The following is a 20,795-nucleotide window of genomic DNA, read 5'->3' on the forward strand; positions in this document are numbered from 1 at the left end:
AAAAAAAAAAATCAATCATTGGATGCATGCACCGCAATTGAAGAGGATCTAGATTCTCGAAATAGGCCCAAGGATCATCCATGACCTCAACTTGTATGATTTTCCTTTTATCCACCATAAGAATAACAATGAATATACATATAAACTCTGAACATATGTAAACTTCTTAAGTTGGGCACGTCGTTATCTTTCCTGGAACTAATGGTTCACACATTGTACAGACTAAGATGGGAAGGGTAAGGGGGACATCTCCAAGGGAGCAGAGAGACAGACACGTACAGTGCTGGCCGGACACAACGCTAGTGTTCCCAACCTTTTCCTTGACTTTAGAAACGAGGTTTTTGTTAATTTATTCATTTTTGACAATTAATTTAATAATTTTATGGCATCTAAGAATTCTATATGATCTCAACTTGTATGGGATATATTTATATTTCATATGTCGACCATGAGATAAATGAGTTTAAATATGCTCATGTGAAAACTTTATTTTATTGGACGGAAACTTCAACACAGAGGAGGGAGATACTTAATTGTTACTACATTACTGAAAATTTGACCTCAACAATGCTAATTGAACTCTAGGGATGAGAGATATTAATAATCAATTTATTCATGTACTTGCAGACTTTAGTTACTTTATTAGGTAAAATGTAACAGAATAATCAATTTATTGATAATAAATTAACAACATGACCTAAACCCTGATGTGGTCTATATTCTCTTAGGTTTATGATCTTGATGACTTGTATTATATTATATATTGATCTGTATGACCATCATATATGAGATAAAAAAAAAATGTACATTCATGTCCTAAGCAATGTTGTAAGCCTCATTGAGATCAGCAAGGGTGTCAATCGGTCGGCTTGGACTGATTTTAATGTGAGAATGAATTAATAAGGATGCATTGATTTCAGTTTGATTTTGATTTAGCATATAAATATATTAAAAGTATGAAAGTAAATGTACGTGTGTTTTTTTTAAATAAATTTTGGGTTGAAATTGATTTCTTATCGGATTTGGTCTGATTTTGAAGTTCTGTTCAGTGTATTGATTTCAATGCAGTCCGATTTGATTTCGATTTTACAAAACCTCAGCCCAAAACATGATTTGATAAGCTCATATCAATTTTGATTCAGATTGATCTTATTAATTCTGGCTAAGTTTTGACACCCTTAGGATCAGATATGATTTGGCTTTTATAATATTCCATACATCCACCATAAGATAATATGAGTATGAATTTGACTTTGTGGAATATTTCCTTCTAGTCTTTGTGGCATTAAACCAAATTAACTTACTTATTTAAAAAATAATAAGAGTCTAGCTCAATGAATGTAAACTTAGTGGAATACATATTTAACTTAACTTGTGAACTCATTATTGACAACATGACCTAAGCAATGTAGTGGAATCTACATATTGCTAACCTTTGGAATGAATTTCGTTGAAGAGGCTAATTAATTTGTTAATTCATTTTGACGGATTATCCTAAGCCATAAGTGGACTCTAGAGACCATCTATGATATATGACATGTCCACCATAAGGTCATAGTACAAAATCACTTCTGTTAACATTCAATTAGGTCATCTATCAATTAATATGTTAGTTCATTATTAAAAGATTGACCTAAGCAATGTTGTGGAATGTAGAGATCATCTATGAGCTGTAGTTGTTTGGTACTCCATATGTCCACCATGAGATCAATGGTATAAATTTAACCCTATAAATAATTTGATATCATATTTTTATAATTATACCCTTTGCTCATAGCATGTTCATATTGTTTACTGATCCAGTATCAGCCAAGACTGATACATAAAAACCTAATCCAAACATCAATAGGTGTATATGATTCAAAGAAATATATTAGAATTGATGGAATTGATCAATCCCAATTTTGATTATTCCTGATTTCCAAACTTTCTCTTTTGTGCTGACCATGAATATATTAGAAACCTTCATTGCTGCACTTAATTTCTTGGGGCAACCGCACAACAACTTAATTTCTTGGGGCAACCGCACAAGAGTTTCCGTCTCGAACTGATCTAGTCCTGTGTAAGCGGTATCACAGTGACCTTAAGGACTAGTCGGGTCAAAGATCCGAACACCCTATATATCAAAAAAAAAAAAGAATATATTTAGATATTCAATTTTGTATGTTTTTCATATTCTTTTGAAAAATAAAAAATAAAAAAATAATCTTATTTCTGACAATATGATCTATAAGACTTTTGAATAAAGAACTCAAAAAAATCATAGATCTGTGAAAATCTTTGCTTCATGATTCTATTTTTTAGATTTTAATCAATTCGAATCAAAATCAAAAGAGGCCAATTCCATGTCCAATTATGTACTCTTAAACCTTCATACCATGTATCAAACTCACTGCAAATATGAATAAGAACCCTTTTGTAGAGCTAGAGAAAGCATTTCTCTGGGAGATGTTAAAATTAGTTTGTTAATTCAGAATTGACCAAAATGACCTAAGTTGTTAGTTGGATTCCAATCTAATGGTTGAGAAAATTCATTGTTAGCATCTTCTCCTCAAATCATTTGATCTGTGAAAAAGTCAATACATACAAGAAGAAGGGAAAGGAGGATGATCAGAGAAATTGCTCTGATGAATAAACCACTCTCTCTCACCAAAAAAGACACATATGCATGTACACTAACTTCATATACATTGCATTTGCAGCCCCAGTGGTTTTATTTAATTAAGGGCGAACCCCATGTATCCCATAACAGTAATAGTAATAATAATAATGTTTACAAAATTTAATACAATTTCTTGAATAATTGCGGGCCCAGGTTGGTGACGTTTCATCTTCCCAGCCGTTCATTTCTTGGACGGTCAGATTTTCTCATCACTCCATGATACTCTTACTTCTGAATTCCACCATCAGTTTGTTCAACTTCTTATTACTTATCCTCTGCTCGAAAATCCTGGATTCCTCGCAACTGAAAAAAGAAATAAAAATAAGATGCCAATCCGACGATTCAGGATTGATAAAATACCACGTCATCTTAACTATCAACCGTCCTCATTAATGCAAAAAAGTGACACGCCATTAATTCAAACGTGTACAGCTAACCAATTTAGACTTATACGAAAAGACGAAATTATCACTCATACTGACCTTTCAGGTGCGGAAGCAGAGGCGGGCGTTAGCATTTGGGCCAACTTCACGGCGTCTTCGGGTCTATTGATGACGTGGTTGAAGCAAAGATAACGGCCGTAACTTGATACGTCTTCGAAAACGCAGATATGAGCGTCCACAAGGAATTTTAGGTCAACCGTCACCATCACTCCATCTTCGTACATCTCAGCCGCTCCTTTCAGATATGGATTCGTGATCGATAGCTCAGGACCCAATAGAAGCCCAGCGTTTACGCTCACCATGCTAAGCCCGCGGTCCATCGCCAAAGCCCAAGCCGTCTTCTCCGCTAGCGTCTTAGATAATGCGTGCCATAACTATTACATTAAGGGTAACCTCGTAAATAACTATCACAATAAGGGCAAGAAATCTGAGTTTACGATGTAGTGGTAGTGTTTATAAGGACCAAAATGCCCTTTCCGTGTACCTTGAATTTTTTACAGAAGTTGACGTCGCTCCAGTTCCTCTCGTCAAAGTCAGAGGTTGACTTTCTGTCTTCTGTCCAGATAACGGCCGTTACTGACGACGTAAACACGACTTTATCTATCGTGTCAGTCTGTGCGCACGCCTCCAGCACATTGTGCGCTGCTCTCACTTCCACGTCCGCCATAAATTCCTGCAACAAACAAATTTCACATCACAGAATTAACCTCAGCTCATTTGAAGATCTAGCACAACATGAGGGTATTTTAGTAATTGACAACTCAAATCCCTTCTTCCTTGTCCCAGATAGCTTCCATCTCCTTAGATTGCAGGTTTCAGTATTGAAAGTTGAAACCCTTTACATTTCTATTTTAGCAGTTAAAGACACGTGGCAAAATGAATATGGTTTATATTTTTAGTGGGGAAAATATATTACTTGTGGAGAAAAAAAGGGGGTTTCTTGTGTTCCTCTGCAACCTTTATTTTTGGTTCATTCATGTTGGGAAGAGAGAAGAGAAGAGAAGAAGAAGCAGAAAGGAGCCATTAACATACATCGAAGGTGGGTTGGTCTTGTGGAGGTTCGAAGGTGTAGAACAAGCCAGAACAACCCTTCAAGGCATCCATTAAGCTCTGGTAATCGAAGGGATCTGAATGGAAGACTTTGAGGTTCTTGTTGTTGTCAACGCAAAGTCTCTTCAAATCTTGTGAATCACCTGTTGAGAAGAAGAGAAACAAAACCCCGAAAAATTAACAAACCAAATAACCGAAAAAAAGCAGAGTTGAAGAGAAGATGGTATTGGTGGAGGAGATGACCCACCATGGTTTTGAAGGGCAGCATGTACGGTGTAGCCTGTTTGGAGAAGACGATCCACAAGGGAAGAACCAAGGGGACCTGAAGCGTCCATAACACACACGGTTCTTGATAGTGAGGCGTAGTCATCGAACGCAACTGGTGCCATATTCTCACTCAGAGTCTCTTAGAGAGAGAGAGAGGGAGGAGGAGTAGAAGGTGGGTTTGGGTTGGACAAGGAAGAAGGGGTAGATGGGGCTTGTGGTATTTAAAAGGGGGGAGTGAAGGAATGGTAGCATTCAAAGAGTGTGGTGAGGTGAGTAGATGGTTGGGAAGTGGTTAGTTGAGGCAAAGATGGCATCAAATATAAAGAAAAGGGGTAGCGGAGAAAGCGAAGAGAGAGAATTTGTTTTCTTGTAAAATTCTGATAAAAATTGGAAAGAGGAAACTGATTTTAAGGGCCTCCCGTTCAGGTGGGACAAACTAAACAAGACGGCCTCCACCGAGATTCTGCCACGTTTTCCCATAGGTGAACGGTTTATTTGAGATTCTCCTTTTAAAATGAAAAATGATTCTCTAGGCGTTCATTCCTAGAAGCCTAGAACTAGAAGTCTTTCTTGACTAGTCAAGAATTAAGAATTCGTATTCGAGACCGGGTCAGATTCTGCGGATACACAAATTGATCCTGAATTGACTCGGCCAATTCCAATCATGGTTTTGGATATGGCTTTGGATCGGCTGTATCGGGAGAACTGTATCAATATCGGCTGACACCAATAATGATACTTGATTGGTGCACAGAATGGATACAGGGTATAATGGTTAGAATAACCCATGATACCAGTATCTTTGATGGTAAAACTGTCTGATATGTCCAATACTAATCTATACCATCCTTAATTCAATCCGATCTAGATACACGATATCTATCCCCGTTACACGATATCTAAAACATGATTCCAATCGATCTTGGCGATGTTTGAGTGAGAAGCGACTGATTCTTAGACAGGTTCCATGGTGCATATAATTTCCACGTGGCATTTATATAGACTATTCAGGATTGTGCGAACTTGTTTTTATGGAGATTGCGTAGCATGCTAATTGCTACCCCCGATGGTGCAATAAAGCTGGACCTGGGTCAGGGTCTGGTTTAATTTGGTTTGAAATTGAACCTGAATCGATTGGACCTGCTCTTCTAAGAAAAAGTAAAAAAACATTATAGGTTTTTTTTGGCTCAATTCCACTGATTTAGTTATTGGTATTGGTATCGGTCATAGCTGATATCGATATGATATGGATCGATATCGATAAGGATGGGAACTTGTACAGTTTTCCTGGATCGGCCAATTTTTTATTTAAATCAAATATCTGAAAACAAGTATGGTAGAGGACGGCACAACACCTCAACCAATAAACTCACTAAAAATCATTTCTTCAATTTTTTTTCTTTTCACACATTTCAGCTTTTGGAAAAAAAATCGTCTGCAATTCCGATCTCGTATAATTCCGTGTAATACCACCTTCAAGGGGTGACACATGTATTGATATTAATACAATGATCTAGATCTGATTTAAATGCCTCTTCAATTATTTAATATTTTATTAGTTGTACCATATCTGGACCATTGTATTGATATCAATACACGTGTCACCCCTGAATGTGGTATTACAAGGAATTGTACGAGATCGGAATTACAGACGATTTCAAGTTTTGAGGGCTTGCTTTTGTTTGGCCTTTTGGATCTTCAATACCTTCTTCACAATCTTTTGCTCTTCCACCAAGAAGGCTCGAATGATTCTCTACCTGACCGCAGTCCCAGATAACATTGCACCATATGGTCGGTTTACAGTCCTGCAATTCCTGGGTAATCTAGATCTCTTGTATTCAACAGGTCTCAGGTGAGGAATCCCTTGGATTCTCTTTCCAGCGCAACGTTGATTCTTTCTGGATATTGTAGTCGGCGAGAGTACGGCCATCTTCGAGCTGCTTCCCAGCAAAATAAACCCCTTTCTCCCTTTTCCCCACCGTCTGCAAAACCAAATCAATTGATCTTTGGATCTGGCATCGGAAACAACCCAGCACCGGGAGCCCCACTCGGAGGCGAAAACCCAAGAAATTTCTGCAAATTGATACGAATGCTAATCAAACACAAGAAATACAAGAAGACCATGGAACAATCAGTTGATCATTGCTAGGAAGACCACGGTGGCTCATCTTCTGAACAATCCAGCCGGAGAGAAGGGCAATTTTGCCACGGCGTTCCATCGAAAAGGGGGTTCAGTAAACCGAAGACGAGTCTCTCTCTCTCTCTCTCTCTCTTCTCTGTTCGTCGTTTAAAAAAAATATTTTTTTAACGAATCGGGTCGGATCGGTCGATCCGGATCTGTATCCGATGCCCAGGACGATACCAATACCCATCTCAGGATCGGTCTCAGCCGATACTGATCCAATACGGCCGATCCAATACCGATACATGATTCCATGTTAGATGTTGTTAGCTAGAATCCTCTTCTTTTATGGGAAAAAGAAAGAGATTCACCGCGTCTAAACACAAGAGTAAGCGAAATTAACATTCTACCCTTATGAATTAAAAAATCTCATAAATGTGGAAGATTCTATACTTGTCTGGCCCCATAATTAGCGAAGGAACCACGCGACTAAACAACAATCTCTTGTCCTTTTTCTTATATATAATTGGGCTAGAGAACCCTATTTGCTTGCATTCTCCTGCATTAGACACATGGGGCGGGCCGTCGGGCAAGGGTGTTTTTCACAGCCTGCCTCATGTGTCTAGATGTGGAGAATGCAAATGAATATGGTTCTTATATAATTTTTTTAGAGAGAGACGTTACCTGGTTGTGTAACCCCTTGGGCAACACAAAAATCAATGGAAATATGTATCCAAACATCTAATAATGAAGGGCAAGATAGTTCGTCCGCCATCCCCATGTCTAGACCATTGTTAGTTAAAATGGGAACGACAAAAAAAAGAAACGTAAGGTACAGGTTTTAAACAGATAAAAACGATGAATGGTACAATCAAAAAAATGTCAAAAACAGAAAATGGCAAACGGACGAAAACGAACGGTACGAGTATTAAACGTGTAGTTTTCAAAAAAACGGTAGTATACTCATGCAATTTGAGAGATTATTACATGTATACATGCATTTAATGTTCCAAAAGCTCTGGGAGTCCCAAGATAAAATAGCCCAATGGGCTACAAGAAAATGAGATGTTGCTAGCTTTAGTTTCTCCTTACTCAATGGGCTATAAGAAGATGAGATTTTTTCCCTATAAATAGTATGGAAGTTAAAAACCAAGTACCATATTGTCTTCACTTTTCGCTTTTACTAATAGTTTTTTTTTTTTTTAAATTAATTAATTAATTTTTTTAATAAAATTCCTATTTTATCCTTAAAAAACGGATACGCAATTAAAATGGCCGTTTAAAACGAGTTTAAAACGGATTCTTTTGTCGTTTCTGTTTTTTTTTTCGTATTGTATAATAGCATACGGGAAAACGCATTTTAAACGGCAAAAAAACGTAATTGTGTTTTAAACGCGTTTAAAACGTATTTTAACTAAAAGTGGTCTAGACACAAGAGCACACGACCAGGTAACGTTCTTTTCTCTTTCCTTCTTTATTCTCCCCCCACGCTTCACCTTAGGCAAGATGAGTGGGGTTACCTAAAGAATTTACATTCTAATGGATCCAAGTTGTAACAGAAGAACCAAGAGTCAAAGACTACATTGTTGAAAAAAACCAATGGTACGAGAATATTAATTAGATCAAAGATCACTTGAATTGAAAAAGTCCGATGGTAAGAAATTATTAATAGATCAATGATCAGTTCAAGTCAAAACGGATTTATTTGAAACCGCGTCTGGTTTTATGTCAATAGATTATCAGTTAGACCAAAAGATCAATTTAAAATTGTCATTAATCCAAACGTACGTACGTGTATGGTTCTATATTTGTTTAAAGGATCGATGAAAGTTTCAATCGATTTTTTTTTTTAAATAAGAAATGCATTTCATGTGATTAGAAATTCTATCGTATTTTATTGGCACATAATACGGAGGCACTAGGGTGCGCCATCATCTGGCACGACCTTGTTGCATGTGGCACAATTTATTGGAGGTGTGACCTGTGAGGCTGTTTGTTAGGGAGAAAGAACTGTTAAGTTTACCATGAGTTCTTGACTTGTTTTGAAGAATGACTCGTTTGATATATTTTGGTGACGATCTGAATAGAAAATTTTTTGAGATCTGTGATTGGAACCAGACGCTCAAGCCCAGAGCCCAACATTGATTTCGTATGGGGTGCGGTATGGTTCGTCGGATTGACCGTGACCTGATGGGTCAACCTGTGATTTGGAGTATATAATGTACTATCGTCTTGTTAAACATGATTGTGTAATTTGGGGATTTTTTGAGCTAGGGTTTTAGGGCGAGTTTTCTCACTGCTTAGGTATAATCTCTCTTCTGCATAGTGAGACATCTTCTTCTTCGCCTGATGACGTAGCACATCACATCGGTGTATGAACCTCGTTAAATCTCTGTGTTGTGTGGATCTGATTTTGTTTATTTTTGTATTTCTTGGTGTTTGCTATAACAAGAACACGTATTGTCAGGCTACGTAGCATATGCTAGTGCTTTCTTGTATCTATCTCTTTCTTTCATTTCTCATTGGCCTCCTATTTTTGTGTGATGAAAAAGAGAGGGAGAGACTAATGTACACTACACCATTTGTTAACACCATATATGATTACTACTTTGGTGTGAAAAAGAACTTCAACTAGGACTGAACTTTCTTCATCTTCTTCATTAGGGTTGCAAAAAGAAGTTGAAGTTCAGAGTCGGGAGAATGAACAACTCAGTAGATGGATTTCAAAAGTCGAGAATTAACCTCTCAGTACCCATTGAGTTTGTTGTCTTCTCGAAAAAGGACCTCACCTTCCCATCCCCATCTCTTTGACCATCCTTCCCCATCACTAAACACTTCTAGTTTCGTTTGTCCCAATTCAACTTCGAGGGGCTGCTTCTATTCTGACTTTAGGTTACTCAATCCATCCACCAATGCCAAATCCCTTGATCGAAAATCTTTCAATCCTCTACGGTGGTTTTCCCATTTTGAAACAAATAGAGGCTGAGGAGGAGGAGAGGAGAAGGGCGAGGAAATTACAAAAATGATCTCTCTAAAAGAGGTTGGAAGAAGGGTTTTTAATTTAATTTAATTTTTTATAGAAAGAGAAAAACAACTTACATAACGGAGGAGGAAACAGAGTCAACATCTCCAAAATACGTTTTCTAACTATTGGCTTATAAGCAATGTTGACCAAAAAAAAAACTACTTTATTGGTGGGCCTGAACCAAAAGGAAAGTGAAGGAAGAGTGTTATAAACATCAATATGGATGTTTGGTATACAAAAACGATTGTATAGATTTTCATGATTCGTCCATACTTTCATGACTTACCAAAACTTCACTTATGCTTCCTACACCACGAGGAGGAACCCCTAAGCTTCGGTGGGATTCCTTGTCATCACATAGTTAATTTTGAATGAGATATATTCTCCTTTAAAAATTAAACATTGTGTCCAATCACATAAAGTAAGACTTGGTTTTGCAACAGGGACACATATCAAGGTGTACGTGTCAAGGTTTGAAATATATGGCATTGGCCCAAGGGGTATTAGGTCTGGTACCATAGTTTCAATCTTTGAGGTGTTATTTTATAATTTAGGCAATTAAGCCACAATAGAGTCGGTGAAAGGACTCTGAAAGGGTTACGTTTATCATATTTAAAGATTATAGAATTCCTATGATTTCAAATAAAATAACAAATTTTTACCAAAAAAAATAAAATAACAAATTATTATAGAAGTAGATTAGAAAATATTAAGGTTGTTCTTCGGAACTAAATTAGAATTAAAAACGTACAACACCTAAATTCTGAAATCAGGTAACGGAGAGATGTTCAATGTGTAACCCCAACAGACTCGCAACCCAAATCCATTTGGTGAATTCACAAGAGATAAAAATGTGCCATATGGATTCAGATTGATTTTGGCACAAAGCACGGGTATGGTCAATTTGCATCCATTTCCCTAGGGTATCCTTAATGGGGAAACCACCATAGCAAACTCTCCAAAAAAATGTCTTAAATTTAGGGTGAGTATGGAGTTCCCTTAAGTATCTTCATCAGTGTGTGCAAAGAGATGAACAAATACACCTATTAGATAATCCACTGGGATTAGTATTCTCATATGAATTGAGAAATTTAGCAGCCAATTTAATGGTTAGAATTCCTATTTTAGAGAGATGGCACCACAAAAATCATTTGTTTGATAGTTCAATGGAATTTTCAAAATGTCATTAACTGTATGGAGGGGAGAAAAAAGATCAGCAAACTAGAATTCAAGTCGTTCCCAACGAATAGATCACTTAACTTGCAAAGAGTGGATTGGGGATGGAGTAGTCCCTACATAGAGTTCCTTAAAGGAAGGTACCTTGGAATCCACAGGTCATTCCATATATAATTCAGTATTTTATCCATCTCCCAAATTTTGGCAAATCATATTAGAAAGTTAAAATATGCATTTGTTGGTCTCAGAATATTAATGAGGCAGTGTTAAATTTTTTTTTTTTTCCTGAAATGAATACAAATATTATACTAACCTTTGAGATGTAGTCCTTGTATTGAGTATAGTAATTGAAGCAACAGAAAGTTCCGTACGTAGATATAGTAGGGTGAAATCGTATAAGATACTTTCCTCAAGGTGTTAAAGAACCCTTGATTTGTGGATAAAGGGTCGATCTGCTCTTTTGCATCCAAGATAAAATCATCCTCTAATCACGAAGGTAGCACTCCCAATGTGATTAAGAAAGGGAGTCCGTAAACTATACTAAGTAACTTAAAGAGAAGGAAGAGAGAAGAAGAAACATAATGGAATACAATACTGAACATATTTATTATGAGCGTACAAGACAAACATAGACATGACTCTCTGGATTTGTTATCAATTTCTGGCATGTAGACAGTGGGTATTTATAGACCCAAATGTACCCATACGTGAACAGGTGTACCTGTACGTCTACAGGTACCTGTATGTACAGGTATGTATCCCTTCATACGAAGGATGCACCTATTCTCTAAAGGTGTCAATGTATGTACATATAGGTGTGTCCCTTGTGTGTATCCATACGTATAGGTGTATCCCTTGTATATATCTATATGTATAGGTGTGCCCCTTGCATGATATACATGTATGGGTGTATTCCTTAACACTACACATGTACCGATAAGTAAGTACATGTATAGTCAACTTTAGCTCACATACTTTTACTAATACTAAAGAATTTGAACAAAGGAAGAGATTAGTTGTTTTGAAACTTAAAACTCCAACAATCCCCCACAAGTTTCAAAATAACAAGAATGACTAGGAAAAGAATTACTTAGTATATTAAACATAATAGAATACATCGTTGTAGGTGTCTTGTAGACTTGAATCTATACTAGGTCTAATGATCTTCGCTACAGAATACAGGTTAAGTCAGACTTATTGAACATTTATTCATCTGTGTAACCGATAAGCTCATTATCCATATCCTATCAGTCGACTTAACGTGACATCCCTTTTATAAAGTTTCTACATTTTTACTGGCCATGTCCCCTATCTTGGACTCATGAATGTTTAAAGAATTTGCTTTAAGATTCTCATCGGTAGGCGGTCTCACCTCCTACATCCACTTAGGTTAATCCATAATGTGCATCACAATTAATACACCCCCACAATTTATGGGTTTTAGCTTGATTAAAAGTTTATTATTCAACCTCTGTCTTGTAATGATACTACTTTCTTTTACTACCCCCATAATTCTAGAATGAGCTAAATTAGTAGTACTTGACAGATCATTTGGTGACTTCATTTTTACCCATTGAAGCTACTTCAGGATTTAGACATCTTCACATAGGTTGGGTATCCATCACTTGATCTATGAAACAGGCTTTAAGCTCATTCCCTTTGATAATTCATTAATTATAGTTGTAGATAAAGGCTTTGTAAATATATCAACAATATTGCTTTCTGATTTCAAAAGGTCAATAGCTATTGTTCATTCACTTATATATTGCCTTACGAGATTATGTCATAAGCGTATATATCTTTGCTTGACACTGTATACTTTGTTTTTTATTTTAGCAATTGCAGCCTGATTATCACAATGAATAAATATAGAAGGAATTGATTTTTTTTCATAATGGTATACCTGCCATCAAGTTCCTTAGCCATTCAGCTTCAGTTCCTAATTTTTCTAAAGTAATAAATTCTGCTTCCATGGTAGATCATGTCCCACAGGATTGTTTTACTGATTTCCAAGAAATCTCTCCACCTTCTAAAGAGAATACATATCCACTTGTTGCTAATGATTCATTTGTATCTTATATCCAATTAGCATCACAATAGCCTTCTAAGACAGCTGGATTTCCACTATAATATAAACCATAACTCATTGTACCCTTTAAATATCTTAATAGATACTCAATTTCTTTCAATGTTCTTTAATTGGGTTATGAGTGTGTTGACTTAACTTTCCAACTGCTAAGGCTATGTCAGGTCTAGTACAATTTATAATATATGAAACTGAACCAATTATTTAAGAATATCTCTTTTGTAAAACTGGTTCACCCTGATTCTTTTGTAAATGACATCTAATTTTTAAATGTATTTTAATTGGTGTTATTTCATAGTAACCATATTTTTTAAGTAGACTTTTTACATAGTGGGCCTGAGATAATATTATCTCATTATTCTTTTTTATAACTTTTATATTAAGAATTATATCTACTCCACCCATATCTTTAGTATCAAAGTTAGACATCAAGAGTTTTTTATTCTGTTTTACAATGTTTAAATTTGTACAAAAAATTAACATATCATCTACATATAGAATTATAAATACATCTTTATCTAAATGAAATTTACTATATAAGCACCTATCGGCTTCATTTACATGAAATCCATTTGTGATAACTTTTCATGCCATTGTTTTGGGGCTTGTTTCAGTCCATATAAAGATTTCACTAGTTTACAAACTTTTTGTTCTTGCCCTGATACAATACGTCATTCTAGTTGTTTAATATAAATTTCTTCTTCTAAATCTCCATTTAGGAAAACACTTTTTACATCCATTTGATGTATAACTAAATTATATATGGAAGTCACAACTAACATAGTTCTTATAGTTGTTATTCTAGCCACAGGAGTAAAAGTATCAAAATAGTCATAATTTTTCTTTTGTTTAAAACCTTTGACTACAAGTCTAGTTTTATATTTGTCAATGGTTCCATTAGGTTTTAATTTCTTTCGAAATATCCACTTAGTCTCTAACCCTTTAGAACCTTGTGGTAAATACACTAATTTCCAAGTATGATTTGCAATGATTGAATCTAGTTTACTTTTGATTGCTTCTTTTCAAAAAATAGCATTTAGGGATGTATTTGCTTCTTTATATGATAAAGGATCTTTGCCAATAATATACACAAGCCCCATCTCCTAGATATTTAGCTTTTTTTTGTCTTTTACACTTCCTAATTGATTTTTATCAAGGTTTTGTGGTAAAATATTATCTATATTTGATATTTCATTATTCAAATCGGGATTATTATAACCAACATGATTATCAATCAAATTAGATTTTAAGGGAAAAATATTCTAAAAAAATTCCGCATCTCTTGATTTTATTATATCATATTCTTCTAACACATCTTCTATAGTTTTTATAACTAAAAACCTGTATGTAGAATGATGGACAACATATCCAATAAAAACACAATCAATAGTTTTAGACCCTAATTTCTTCTTTTTAGGTTCTAGTATTGCAACTTTTGCCAAACAACCCAATATCCTTAAATGTCTGAGATTTGATTTTCTCTTAAGCCATAACTTATATGGTTATAAACCTGCCTTTTTATGAGGTACTCTATTTGAAATATAACAAGCAGTTTGAATTGCTTCTCCCCACATGTCATCAGGTAATCCTGAATTTATTAGCAAGCAGTTCATCATTTCTTTTAGAGTTCTGTTTTCTCTTTCAACCACCCCATTAGATTCTGGTTGATAAAGAGTTGTAGTTTCATGTATTATACCATTTTCTTCACAAAAATTTGAAAGGCTATAATATTCAGAACCTCTAACAGTTCTTAATTTTTTTATTTTTCTCCCTAACTGATTTTCCACCTCAGTTTTAAAAATTATAAAAGTATTTCCTACTTCATCTTTAGTCTAAAGTAAGTAAATCTTAGTAAATCTAAAATAATCATTAATGAAAGTTACTACATATTTCTTACCACGTCTAGACTCAATAGATTTAAAGTTACATAGATCACTATGTATTAAATCAAGTAGGTTTTTTAGTGAACTTTACTTCAACACAAATAGGACATTTATGTAAAGGTTTTTGCAATGTAAGCAAAATTACAATGAACTAATCTATCATGCCAGTATTATAAAAATCAACCAAATAAACTGAAAAACTACTAGATTTTTCATTCATAATTTCACAAATGCTTATTACAAAGAGGCCCTCATTGAGGTAACCTTTTCCAATATAAGCATCATTCTTAAGAATAACAACTTTGTCAGAATCAAATGACATCTTCATTCTTGCCTTGATAAGAAGAGGACTAGAAACTAAGTTGCGACGAATTTCTGGAACATGGAGCACATTGTTCAAGATGAGTTTATTCCTTCAAGTGAACTTTAAAATGATATCACCTTTACCAATGACGCTTGAAGTTTGTGAATTACCCATATAGACTTTATCACCAGTATTGATGGTAGTATACTTATTAAAGGAACTCTAATCTTCACAAATATGTCTGGCAGCACCAGTATCAATGATCCAGTCCGTTGGTTTTTCTACCATATTCACTTCAGTAATCATTGCTGAAAAAATATTTTCTTCAATCAGATTTGCCTTCGCCTTTTCAGATTTCAAAAACTTCTTGTTGCGACAATCCTTTTTGAAATGTCCCGGTTTACCACAAGCAAAACAGATAACCTTTGGTTTCTTAAAGTTTTTGTCCTTTCTCACTTGAAGTGTCCTCTTGAATGAACCTTGTTTCTTAGTCTCAACAAGATTAGCCTTGAGTCTTGTATATCCAAGGGATTTTTGTTCTTTATCTTTAGCCTTGTTCCTCTCCTCAATTTTAATTCTGATAACCACTTGTTCAAACGTCCATTCATTCCTCCTATGTTTCATATTTAATTTAAATGTATTCAAAGAGGATGGAAGTTTTTCAAGTAGTGATCCAGTCACAAATGCATCAGGAAATATAATATTCTCTTTAGACAAATCTTCAACTAATATTTGAAATTTATCTATTTGGGAAGAAATATTTTCACCATCTTGCATTTGAAAATTAAGGAAATTAGCTACCACATATTTTCATTGTCCTGCATCATCAAGTGTGTATTTGCTACAAAATGCCTTCCATATCATGGATGCATAGTCCAAGTAATGATACACACTGTAAAGATTATTGGAGAATGCATTAAGAATACGATTCTTACATTGAAAATCTGCTTGTACCCAAGTAATCCTCTCTGCATCCAAAACTGGATCCTCACTTGGACCTGGTTTTGGTTCAAATAATGCAAAAGCCACTCCCAATTGGGTGAGAGCAAAGAACATCATTTGCTTCCACCGTTTAAAGTTTTCTCCATCAAACTGAGCGATATTATCAAATTCAGAATTGATTCTCAATTTTTCCATTTCAGGTTGAATGGAATTTGCTACATTAGTTGCCCCAAGAGTAGTTTGAGATGCAGTAAATCCAGTAGTTGGCAGTATTTCTCTAGCAGGAAGACCTTCAGTTGATCCATCCTTATCAGTAACCTCAATGGGTATTTCTTTGTCAGCCATATCTAACACAAAGATATTTAACACCATAAGATTGTTGGTCTCAGAATATTAAGGATGAAGTGTTAATTTTTTTTTTTCTAAAATGAATGTAAATATTATACTAACATTTGAGGTGTAGTCCTTGTATTGAGTATAGTAATTGAAGCAACAAAAAGTTCCATACGCAGGTACAGTAGGGTGAAGTCGTATAAGATACTTTCCTTAAGGTGTTAAAGAGCCCCTGATTTACGCATAAAGGGTCGACCTACTCTTTTACCTCCAAGATAAAATCACCCTCTAATCACAAAGATAGCACTCCTAATGTGATTAAGAAAGGGAGTCCGTAAACTACACTAAGTAACTTAAAGAGAAGGAAGAGAGAAGAAGAAACAGAATGGAATACAAAATTGAACGTATTTATTGTGAGTGTACGTACAAGACAAACACAGACATGGCTCTCTGGATTTGTTATCAATTTTTGGCATGTAGGTAGTGGGTATTTATAGACTCAAACGTACCTGTACGTCTACAGGTACCTGTACGTCTACAGGTACCTGTATGTACAGGTATGTGTCCCTTCATAAAAAGGGTACACCTATTCTCTATAGGTGTCAATATATGTACATATAGGTGTGTCCCTTGTATATATTCATACGTATAGGTGTGTCCCTTGTATGTATCCATATGTATAAGTGTGTCCCTTGCATGATATACATGTATGAGTGTATCCCTTAACACTATACATGTACTGATAAGAAAGTACATGTATAGTCAACTTTAGCTCACATGTTTTTACTAATACCAAAGAACTTGAACAAAGGAAGAGACTAGTTGTTTTGAAACTTAAAACTCTAACAATTAACTAATAAAATGAGGTAATGTATCATTCAACACACACTTTTTTTTTGGTAATGAAAAAGGGTGCTCCATTATAGTGATCATAGCTCCTAGGACAAGCCCCCGTACGGGGAGCAGTGCTACTAGCCGACTTGAGTGGTGATGAATTGAGGGCATTTTCACCACTAGGCTACCAACCCCATTGGTTACAACACTTAAATGATGTGTTATATCAACGAAACATCTGTACCTTTTCTCTAATTTAAAACCTTTGCCCTGTCCCAAGAAGATCCTTAATGTCCATTAGATAGGGTCAAACTTCTCATGGCCCTTGATTCCTTGCTACATCATGTTCACTAGTCCTTCTGTATCAGTCCAAATGTTGGTGTTGTCTAGCTTTAATCGCCTCGCCTGGGAAAGTCCTTCGAGCACTCCTCTTCTGAGTTCTGAACTCTCCCTGCATATCCAGAGCATAAGGAAGCACATATAAAACTATCATTAACGTATAACTTTTGGTCACTTAAATTGTTAATCAGGATCCAAGAAATGAAAGGAGTGGTTACACTGGAGAAGGTTCAAGTCCTCAATCCACCTATTAATATTTGATAGGGAAAATTATAGCCCCCTCCCCCATACTATGGCCTTATTACATCTATACACGTGTTTTCAACAATTACATCTCCTCTCCTTAACGATATTAGTTTGGTGTTCATTTGTTCATCTTCAACCCTAACATCCCCAAGAACCATGTGGCTATCAAACCCAAAGAAGATGATCAGGGTGTGATCTTACGTCAAATTTATGGCGTAGGTAGGCGGTGGCGCGGTGATCTCCAAGGGCTTCTTGAATGTACCATAGATTGAATCCAACTTCTCAAAAGCAAATTTAGTCCATAAGATAAACCGGATGAGATGACCACTGCGAGCGAGTTTAAGAATATTAAGCCTCTTGACAATGATGTACGGTTGAGAAGCTGTGGAGGAACATAAGATGATTTGCATGACCTGAAGTGCCATCAATTCCATTATTAGCCAAAGATCTGGTAGCCGTATTCTCAGCTGTAGAAACAGAATACGCCCACAAAGTTCGCATGATTAGATAATGATCTCCTTTTATTTTCTCAAGTCTCTTATAAACTCTAAATCTGAAACCAGTTCCACAACCACAATTTGAAATTTCAAACCCCAAAGCAATTCGTCTACCAAAAATAGTCTTCAAATCGAAATGATCCTAACTCTTTCTACCACCACGTTAAGGAATCTTGAAATGAACCTAAAGCTTTTGTGGTTTAAGGAATCTTGAAACCTCTACTCCATGTTAAATTGGTAGCTTATTTTATTTTTTGTGTATCGGCCTCAGAATCTCATACATTCCCTTTTCTTTTTTGGACAGCTATATCACTGATACGGACATGAAGAGAAAATACACAAAAGGATTTCTTGGATTGGTTTTGCGTAATTAGGAGGTCGCCTACCTCTGTTTTAGCTAACTGGGAGGGAGCTACCCTCAATCTATCTCTAAAGAGAAAATATAGGGATTCAATCTACGTTTGACTCTTTCTTTCATCTTAATAAATAGGAAATACAAAGTAACTGAAATGCATAAAGTTACCAACTAATGTAACTAATAATTACTTGACTCAATCTTTTGCAACACGCCCCCATATAACTACCATACTCCACGTCTCCTACCTACAATCCACTACTACACATATTCATATAACTCTTTATCTGAGATCTCTCTCTTAGACAACAACTCCTAACTACCCAACCTGCCACATCATCGGTTCATAACATTCACGTATACATAACAGTCATCATATTCTTGAGCCTCGATGAAGCAAGAAAATAAATTTGATGCTTGTACCAAATGATCTTCGATGCTCTTTATGGATATAGGGAGAAATATAAACAAAGAAGAGTAATTAAGCGAGAGAAAATTGGATGCAGTAAATTCGGATGTCCTGAGCTCGACTCTTACTAGACACACCTTAGGCTACTCATACGGGGTGTTTAGTGCTCTTTACTGTTTTTAGTGAAAGTTGAATGGTTTTCATTCAACCCTGGTATGACCCGGTTCATATTGTTGTGGGGTTAGTATGGGCCCGCGGGACTAATCAGACCGAAAGCCTAGATACCCATCAATAAAAAAAAAAAAAAAGAAGCGAGAGAAAATTAAGAATATGATCAATCAAATGAAAGGTCTTTTTGCAAATACATTTTTGCTACCCTCAGAGGAAAAAAAAAAAAGATCTTATAGTTGCTCAGGCGCATATCAACACATTAAATTGGATATGTGGAGAATCAGTGATAGGAAATTTGTAAATACCTAGTAAGGGTATTTTGGCCATTAAATGGTTTACTATTAGGTGAAATCATCACTTAATAGATCCAACATAACGGTCATTGATACCAATGCCCTTGGCTGCTTCAATGGTCAAAATCTTATGTTGTACCTTAGGAATCAGGGATCAAGTATTGATACCTCAACGACCTAAAAAGACATAACGGCCATTGATAGAATGAGTCTTGATGTTAGAATCTTTAAGACGTAGGGGAGGGGTGTAATTATTGAAAACACAGGTGTAATTTTCCCTGTGCTGCCTAGATGCCTTTAGTAAAATGTAAAGAAAGGAGCAAGCGCTAGCTAGTTTCACACTCGAGATGTTAATTGACACATGTTCCTTTCTTATCATTTTACCAAACATAACTAGGCAGTTGGGGTATTTAACTTTTTCTTCATTTTTCATGAGATGATTCAGTTTTTTTTTTTTTAGTAGTGGAATCCTCTTAACAACACTCATAGATCACATTTGACTCATGTGATGAGTATTGAATGAAAAACATTATACTAGCTAATGCAACCATGAGTTTTGTATCACATCCAACAATTAGAATCACTACAAAAAAAAAAAAATCCAATACATGACAAGCTAATGATCAATGTTTAGCGAATACATCATAGAGCAAATAGGTCAGAAATTAGTCATTATTTAACCAAAAGCCTTTTATAGTGAGGCACACTTAAATTTGCAAACTTAGGGAATGACTTGGATTGACCATGCATCAAATTTTGAACTGAAAATCAACCATGCATCGTCTTATGCCTCTTAGTTATTACCAAGAAAAAAAAAAAGCCTTCTGATAATAGTTGCATTCTGTTAAAATCTTAGAAACTAGTAAATAGCACAGCAATTTCTCTTTAGTTTATGAAAGGTATAACAAGAGAAAAGACAAAGAGTGGATTGATGGACTCAATCATGTCAAAACAAAACTATAAAATTTTGAAAAAGAAAATAAGACTTTTGATAATTTTAAATTAATTATCTATTCAGTTTTTTTTTTTTTTTAGTAGTGGAATCCTCTTAACAACACTCATAGATCACATTTGACTCATGAGATGATTATGTTCAAGTGTGGGGGTCCCTTGTAAGAAAAATTATCTTTGCTCCGGATTGGTATGAGCCTTACCTTTAGCCAAGGTTGGGATTTGTTTATTCTGAATTTTGGGTGTATATTCACTGCAAACACCCACGAGACACAAATCGTCCACTAGGATAACTTAGGGGTTTAAAGGCTTGTTGCTCATGCTAAGTGCAACCGTGATTTCTATGAAAGTGAGTTAGGTTTTTTTTGTTTTTATTCTTTTTTTTTTTTTTTTTTTTTTTTTTTTTT

The 20,795-nt window shown here is 35.4% G+C and overlaps 1 protein-coding gene across 1 annotated transcript; it reads right to left on the minus strand.

Moving 5' to 3' along the window:
• Window positions 1-2,534: 2,534 nt before the first annotated feature.
• Window positions 2,535-4,711, minus strand: LOC122075601 (cinnamoyl-CoA reductase-like SNL6). The gene is made up of 5 exons (XM_042640682.1): window positions 4,403-4,711; window positions 4,138-4,298; window positions 3,590-3,778; window positions 3,145-3,479; window positions 2,535-2,965 (listed from the first exon to the last, which is right to left on the minus strand). Exons 1-5 carry the CDS (start codon window positions 4,542-4,544, stop codon window positions 2,872-2,874), a joined length of 921 nt encoding a protein of 306 aa, XP_042496616.1. The 5' UTR covers window positions 4,545-4,711; the 3' UTR covers window positions 2,535-2,871.
• Between the last annotated feature and the right edge of the window lie 16,084 nt (window positions 4,712-20,795).

This window comes from Macadamia integrifolia, chromosome 4 (assembly GCF_013358625.1).
Source record: "Macadamia integrifolia cultivar HAES 741 chromosome 4, SCU_Mint_v3, whole genome shotgun sequence".
In the NCBI taxonomy this organism is placed as follows: Eukaryota; Viridiplantae; Streptophyta; class Magnoliopsida; order Proteales; family Proteaceae; genus Macadamia; species Macadamia integrifolia.